At 31.5% G+C, this 9,169-nt stretch overlaps 1 protein-coding gene across 1 annotated transcript in view; it reads left to right on the top strand.

Moving 5' to 3' along the window:
- Positions 1 to 386: 386 nt before the first annotated feature.
- Positions 387 to 9,169, top strand: part of LOC125068053 (glutathione hydrolase 1 proenzyme-like) — a 60,459-nt gene continuing 51,676 nt past the window's right edge. Inside the window, exons 1-2 of the mRNA XM_047677039.1 lie at positions 387 to 545; positions 8,251 to 8,328. Coding sequence (XP_047532995.1) covers positions 8,264 to 8,328 — 65 coding nt within the window. The 5' untranslated portion in view covers positions 387 to 545; positions 8,251 to 8,263. The remainder of the gene's footprint in view (positions 546 to 8,250; positions 8,329 to 9,169) is intronic.

Genomic DNA, 9,169 nt, shown 5'->3' with positions numbered 1-9,169 from the left:
ATATATATATATATATATATACCTATATAACATCATATTTAAAAATATATATATTAAAAACAAAATTAAGAACGTAATAATACGGAGGTCGTATTCGTTTAGTTTATTTTTCCTTCGTTTCATTAATTACTAAATATAACACACCTTTGATACACAACACAACAAACGTTCCTCGTATCATCAACACTACTAAAATCAAAATAACGGTAGAGCTGAGATCCGTTTCTATATACCGCCCTTAGTTTTTTTCTTTGAAACGGGTTATCCATCAGTTTCGATTCCATCGTCTCTAAAAGGCCGGACACGGAACGTCTTACCAGCAACCAATCAACGTTCCGTCTCATCAGACAATTTGTAGAGCGAGCGAGCGTGCGCGTGCACGATCACTCACGAAGATTTGCTTAAAACTTATAACAATTGTGTAATTTTTAGTGTTATATCGATACCGTGATACCGGCTATACTTGTGTGTATAATAAGCAAGTGTGTTTTGTGTTGTGTTAATTATAGTTCAGTATTTGTGGCGTTTTAGCACCTGCTGATAAGGTAAGTTTGTATTTGATGCCGTACCTTGAGATTTATTTCTTGTATAGTCATTTTTTTTTTATTTTCGCCTTTACAAATAATACTGAGATTGTGTGCTCATACATTTAAGTATGTTCGCTAAAGTATTACTTTTTTTTTAAACTTATTGACTTTATCGACGATGATAATATCGCGTAATATATATAAACAAATTATATACAAATAGATCTCATACCGGTATACCACATAAAGATGATTTCAATGAAAAGTCGTTACTAGTTGTAAATACAAGAAGTAAAAAAAAACTGTCTATAAATAAAGATAAAATCCATTTGTGACACAATGCTAACCTACTTTCTCATCAGATCACAATGCTTTCATTATTCTTGTTGCGATTGAAAAAGCATGAGGAAACGAACTGTAGATTACTGCAAAACTAAATATATCTGACATAATATATTATATATACATTTACTTACACATGTATAGATGCTCAAGAGTTTGTATAAGCGCGCTAATTCAACACCAGTCACATTTGCGTAAAATATTTGATAAGGTTGATAGCCCATCAGATATATAAATATAGCCCATTTATTGAGAAAGATTTAAAATAAAGTATATAACTCTTGGGGGCGGGGTACTATCGTTCACGTTTCGGCGTACAAGAACAAAAAATAAATATCTAATGATTTATCGAAGACGACAAACAAATTGTTTGATGAAATTAATTTCATTTATCATCGTTAACGTTGGTTCTTTACCGGTACATCTCGATAAAATCTAGATTGCGAGCCAATCGTTTCTTCTGTAACATAACGATACAAAAGTCGGATACCATACATTAAAAAAAAAACAATTATTTTTTTCATTTTCAAGATGTATTTTAAATTTCGTTTTGAAAAATATATGTATACAATATACTGGAGTGTGAAAAAATATTTTAATCTACAAAATATATCTATACGCGAAAGTGATTCTGTTACCTCTACAAGCTTATACCACTGAACCGATTTAGATGAAATTTAGAGTAGAGATAGTTTGAGTAAGCATATATAGGCATACATATATAAATATAGCCATATAAGGAGTAAAATAGGTTGTGACAGTTTGGGTACTATAGATTTACAGAAAATTACCCAGGTTCAGCTAGGTCACTTCACTAGATCCTGTAAATTAAACAATTTTGAAAACTTACCCGTGAATAAAAGTTTACACTTAGAAATTCCTAATTGTCATAAAACTTAGTTAATTATTAATGTATAAGATTTCATATCAAAATATTATAAGTCAATAGGAAATACGACAAACATATTCAACTCAAGGAAAAACACAGCAATTACTTTTTAAATAACTCTTTTCAAAGAAAATACAATATTCCCATGAACATGAATCACATAATATATTTTCCTCTCATAATCTTAAACCCTCAGGGGTATTATTACGGAAGATAATAATTATTTATAAAGAATTATTCTTAACTAAGATTTTAATAGTTACGTTTTTTTCATGCAAAATATCCATTATCGCGACTCGAATGCCGTGACGACAAACGGCGTGACGCTCTCTTCAGCCGTACGTATATTTCGTCTATATTATAAAAAAAAAAGAATTATTAATTTCCTTAAGGAAACTTTATATTTTACACAATAATAAATATTGATAGCTTTTATATTATAAATTATTTCGTGACCACATTTTTTGACTACTGTAGATAGTTACGTACTTTATTTATATTACGCCGTTTTTGTCGTTACAACATTTAAGCGTAGCAGATGATCCTAATATGTCACTAAATTATTTATTATCGATATATAATTAATAGTTAATCTACAAAATACAATACTTACATCGTCAATCCGTGGGCTATTCGTCGCGTAAGCATCTTAAAGAAAATTACCATATTTTTTTGTTCAGAACATGTAATAAATTTCCATTTACATATTATCGCACACATCAAAAATAGCTGCCTTATCGGCAACAACGTGTTAAACAAATATTCAAAATCACATCATTCTTAAATACAAGAAGCTCAAATCATATTTGAAAACAAATAAAAATGTACCTTAAATCACAGCTCGTCTTTCCCTTGAAGATTTTTGCAGTTTGTTCCACCACGTTAATCCGTAGCTGGTCAGAGAATACACATGTGACAGATGTTTTCCTTCACCTTCGTAAATTTATTCGGGTTTCGACTCGCGATTTTCAGTCAAGTTTGACATGTTCTAATCACTGAGCCATATTGTTTCAAAGAGGTGTCTGGTTTAAAATTTATTTATAGGTAACTACAACCACGAACCGATAGCACTGTTTGAATAAATCAATTAGTAACAGTAAATTACAATTTATTTGAATTATCGTGTGCATACTCTGTGGTCTGTGTTTTGTTAGATTTATTTAAACAAATCAAATATACTATTCAAATAGGTCATGACAAGCACTTCTGACCATTTTACAGGTTTATTTTAAATGTAAAGCTACTGCACTGATAACAGAAGTTATTATGTATTGTTATTATTAATAGTTAATTTAAGTTTGTTCCCAAAAATGTATACATACATAAAATCCAACAATTAATAATTGCAAGCATTCTTATCACCTATAAAATCTTGTTTTTAGTTAAACGCCGAGTTTTTCAATGACTTCCAAACATACGATTTTAATAACTATAGAATCACAATAAGTAACATATGTCATACATTTTGAACTATTTTTAATGAAATAAACGTTGATAAATTGAATGTTTCCTGCATTGTGTTCCTCGTTCGCTTGCTCTCTTAGTTGAGTCTCATGACTCAATAAAATTGTATTCATAAAGTGTAAATAAAAATATTAACAGCTTGTCAATGTCTCACTGTGGGGCGTAGGCCTCTTGTTGAGATTGTTCGGATCAAATTCGACGACCCTCGTGGTCGAGTAGTGTGTACACCGGTTTTCATGGGTACGCTTCTCCGAGGTCCTGGGTTCGATTCGTAGAAAAAGTTCATTAGTTTTCTATGTTGTCTTGAGTCTGGATAGTTATGGTACCGTCGTTACTTCTGACTTTCCATAACACAAGTGCTTTAGCTACTTACATTGGGATCAGAGTAATGTATGTGATGTTGTCCAATAAATTCCTTTGCAAAATAAATAATTAAAATTAACATATATAATGCAAATTTGAACACTACATTGCTTTAAATAAATATTTCTAACGTTTCAGTTCTGTCACGTGGATTTTGTTGCACGTGTTTTTTTTTTATTCAGATTACTAGCGTTATACAGCTTGCTTTTGTTTTATGAAATTCGCTTGTTACGCATTCTTACGAACAAATGTTAGGAAAACAGATTACGGTGTAATAAAATCAACATCTCATGTTACAATATTTACTATGCAATATACACGAGGCATAAAAAATGAAATCGGCAATTTAATAACTGTCTCATCGACAATTATTCATATGAATAAACTAATTAAAATAATCGGGACGAGCCCGACTTCTACCAGGTAGTATAAACATTTTAGCTAGATATACATTGTCCGTAATGTACTAATGTATTTATTTTTTCTGGAAATATTTCAGAGTCATATGACATCAATAATCCAAAAAAAAGGTGTTTATGGGTGGGTGTTTTAGTTATGGCAACGTTCGCTTCAAAAGGACACGGACAGATAAATTTATTTGCGACGCATATAAAAAAATTAAAATATTAACAAACTATTGGTATCCATAGCTTATGTCCGTCCTCTAACAATTTCTAAGTAAATATATATATAGTAATAAATACGTCAATCGGTAAAAACAAAGAAAATTTTACTTCTTTAAAAATATAATATTCAAAAATAACCAAAAAAAGCAATACGTCAAAATGACGATAATTGTAAAAATGTATTCGTAATTCTTAAAACACAAATAACTATAAAGTAAATTTAATTTATTTATCTATTTTTTTTTAATTATTGTTTTTCTTATTTAATATAGGCTGGTAGACTGCCAAATGGGCAACTTGACCGTATGTAGTAGCCACTGTCTATCGACAATGACGTTGTAATTAGTATTAATCATCTCTTACATCTTCAATGTGCTACCAAACTTTAGTAATAAGCTGTGCTGGAAGCTAGACTGATACCGGACCGCAATATTATTAAATAATATTATTTTGCATATTCAATCAATATGGGTTGAGTGGTGGTTACAAGTAAGTGTTACGAATATTTATTCTTGAATAAACAAAAATATATATGTTAAATAAAACGGAGAATCCAATTTAAAAATGAACAATTGACAACCCTAATTTACACTTTCGATTGTACAATATAACGATAGCTTCAAATATCAGGTTTTGTTACTTATATACATTTATGGAGATTAGACAAGACTGTCTGTATCAGGTGGTTTTAAATGTTGATGACGCGAACCTATCGGGTTCAAATTGTATGATTAAGATTTTTTACGTTACGTTATATAAAACAGCCTATATATGTCCCACTGCTGGGCTAAGCCTCCTCTCCTTTGAATAAAAGTATTTGATCTTATTTCACCACGCTGCTTTAATGTGGGTTGATAGATACACATGTAGCAGAATTTCGTTTAAATTAGACACATGCAGGTACCTCAGGAATTCAGCGCGAGATAAATAATAAACACAAATTAAGCACATTGAAAGTGGCGCTTGCCTGGATCTGAACCCGCCATCATCATCATCATTATATATAACAGACATTAATACATAAATATAATAAATTTGATAATAGTATATATATAATATACGTATGTATACATTATATATGATTGATGTGTGTCAACGATTATATATACACATATATCTTCTTACTTTAATAAATTCACAAAGTAATTTAAATATCATTAAATAATTCAAACACAAAAACTGTATGGATGATGTGAGGTATAAAATTAGTTTGAAGGGTGTAAACATATGTATGTATAGCCTATTCCAATATAAGTAGGAAAAAAATAAACAAACCATAGATTTACGTATTTCATGCGTTTTGCTAATAACTCAGCTATGTTGCACACTACTAAGACTCTATGAAAAATATATCTTTATTTATAAAGCAAAATAATTGCACTTGACTACTTATTTCCATTTTAATTTTACTTCCAAAATTCCGATAATTGTTTCGTCGACGTTCAAAACGCCATTTTATCGCAAATCCGTAGTGAATATCATAGATAAATCAAGCTCTCGACCAATGATATCGCGTCAATTAGCTGTCAAATGTTGTTTAATTGGCTTTTTTCCTCTTATGGTTGTAATAGAGTATATATGGAAGAGAGAACTAAAATAAATTAAATAGCAGATGAATAAGGAACAAATGAACAACGATGTACAATATTTGAACAACTACATCACTCATTGATTCAATGAAGTGATACACTAGTCATAGAAATTCAGCGAGTTTTTATCGAATTTAGTATTAAATGTATTATATTTAATGTATTATCTAAGTTTTAAATGATTTAGAAGTATCCAGGAGACGATTGTTTTATCCCCGCTGTTACCACTTTACTCGTACAACAACAACACGTACAGCCTATAAATTTCCCACTGCTGGGCTAAGGCCTCCTCTCCCTTCTGTGGAGAAGGTTAGGAACATATTCTACCATGCTACTCCAGTACGGTTTGATGGATTCACATGTGGCAGAATTTCGTTGCAAAAAGACACATGCTAGGTTTCCTCACGATGTTTTCCTTCGCCGCCGAGCACGAGATGAATTATAAACATAAATAAGGCACATGAAAATTCATGGTGATTGCCTGGGTTTGAATCCGCAATCATCGGTTAAGATGCATGCGTTCTAACGACTAGGCCATCCCAGCTTTACATGTAGACTTACAAATTGTATAATACCATTTGCACGCAAACATAAATTTACCTACATTTCTCTTTTAATTTATCAGATGACAATATCATGACTAAATTTAAGATTTTTCAACATAAAACTTTCGCGATTCCAAAAGTAAATAATAATTTAAAAAAATGTATCTAAAGGATAAAAAAATTGATCTGTAAATATATCAGTTAACTTTAACCAGATAAACCGTAGTTTCAATTTATATAAGAATTAAGCTTCGGCGTAACGAGCAGCTTAAACCAATTATATCGATATTTTTGCAACAAACCTGTTTGATCTATTTGTATCTCGATACCTATGATAAATACAATATTATCATAATATATTGGAAATGTTAGATATCCATTTTACTACGAAGCAATAAAAATATGAACGTTAATTTTATTTCTTAGACAAAATATAAATAAATAAATATATTTATTTATATCATACCCTACATTTTGACACAGGCTAGGGCCTTAACTATATACAAATAAATATTAAAAATATTTACTGTTCAAATCATGAACGCGTGGAATGGTGGCAAGAATGCTGGCAACATTTCCCCGTCGAATCGCAATTCCGATCTCTAGGCAAAAAATAAACCAGCCCCTCTGTCTTTAGTGGAAGCAATAAGGCGAGGTTCTTGCACTAATACTCGAAGGTCCAAGTATTTCAACTACAAATGGGAAAAAAACATCATTTGGAAGAGACGAATATTATTGCATAACAAGTAAATGATATTGTTGTAAGCGTAATAATAATAATAATAAACCATCAGGTTTATCCAAAAAAAATCGCATAATTTAAATATGACAACTCAATATGATTTACAACATTTCAACATTAACAGCCTGTAAATTACCCACTGCTGGGCTAATGGGCCTCATTACGTTTGAGAAGGTTTGGAGCATATTTCATCACACTGCTTCAATGCGGATTGGTGGATACACATGTGGCAGAATTTCGTTGAAATTAGACACATGCAGGTTTCCTCACGATGTTTTCCTTCACCACCGAGCACGAGATGAATTATAAACACAAATTAAGGACATAAAAATTCAGTTGTGCTTCCCTGAGTTTGAGTCCGCAATCATTAACCACAATCGGTTAAGATGCACACGTTCTAACGACTGGGCCATATCGGCTCACACTGACACCTATGATTTACACTATACAGTAAATGTAACTAAAGCTCAACTGAAGGCCAATTCTAGTACTTTGTAACGATTACGTTACGTACTCTACTCTATTCCCTAGTTAGTAGATTTTTTCGCGTGTTTTTTTTCGTTTTTGGATAACATCACATAGTCTACTAAAGGTACCAGGATACTTACCGGCATCCATCCATTCATCAAGATGTCAAAAACGGTTACGTTGTTCAAACACCTGGTAGCACATACGAACAGAATAAACATGGTTAATATATTTTCAATCTAGCTCAGGTCAATTTGATAAAGTTGTATATTAAGGAGCTCGTCGTAGGTTATTCACAGGATGTTACTCTGTTTAAATAAATTACATTACATAGATGATCGAGGAGAAAGGCTAAAATAAAATCTAGAACCTTAACTCAATTTTTTATGTATATGATTTATTTTGGCTTTTATTTTGCCAAAGTAAGTTAATTCTGTACACGGTTCTATTTTCGGTACCACGCAGAATTTATATAAGTGTATTTATTATATTTAATATATATTAAATTAAATTATATTTATATGCGAATTGTACCCCATCGTTCAATGAGGGCTCGTATTATAGCATTCCTATTTTACACCTGAAAATATTTTTTTTTAAAAAAAAACAATGTTTGTGCAAATTGAATTTTAAAAACAAACTAAATTCAACACATGAAGGAGATTAATCGTTAATGAATATCTATATTGTTTCAGTAAACAGAAAAACATGACGATTCAGAGTATGACAGTAACTGACGCCCGCGATGCTACTTCTAAGAACTGGTGCCAAAGGTATGATACGTTTCACATTATAAATATACTACAATTCAAATTGGTAACGTAATCAATGACGTAGAACGTCACTTGAACGTAGACTTTTTTAACTAATTTCTTCTCGCTTTCCCGCAATCTATGGGAGTGATTTCGTTAAAGTAACGGAAGTGTGTAGCAGGAAGCCGGGGAAGTGCACGGTATTTGATTTGACCAATGAGCACGCGCGGTGCTAGAGTTAGCCTTCAAATGGACCAATCCCTTTTTCAAATATACGACTACTATAAGACTCTGTGTTTGTATTATGAAAGTAATTCTGTCTGTTACGCTTTCACTGCTAAGCCACAGAATCGATGACAGATGTCATATGTAGAATTTGACTAAATTTTTATACCTAACCGCCACGGACGCCTATGAAGTACAACTTCATGGCTACAATATAATTAAGTTAATATTTCTTTAAGATTTACACCTGTTTAATACAATCTTCGTATGATCTTCGAAATCTTCAAATGATGCTGGGCTTTAGTTCATAAGCATGGTATACACAAGTCTACCTTTATTTTCAAAAAAAAAAAAAAATCGTTACAACTCTCTCATATAATTTTGCAAATCTGATAAAAAATTAATTATTTTAAGATAATACGTTCCGCTGCAAATTGAGTTTCAATCCGGTCCAATATGAGGAATTTTCGAAGTCAGGTAATCAATTATACCCTATCCTGTTCCAATAATAACAGTGAGGATCGACCAACGCTCTTGTTGCTGTGTAAACAATCAAAGCTTCACTCCTAATTCAGATCTTTAATAGCGAAGTGTCCTTCTTCCACATTCACTCTCACCTAAGGCAGTTAGTCTCAAG

This window comes from Vanessa atalanta, chromosome 13, assembly GCF_905147765.1.
Source record: "Vanessa atalanta chromosome 13, ilVanAtal1.2, whole genome shotgun sequence".
Lineage (NCBI taxonomy): Eukaryota > Metazoa > Arthropoda > Insecta > Lepidoptera > Nymphalidae > Vanessa > Vanessa atalanta.
The sequence above is the reverse complement of the archived record's forward strand: the minus strand, read 5'-3'. Positions and strand labels throughout refer to the sequence as shown.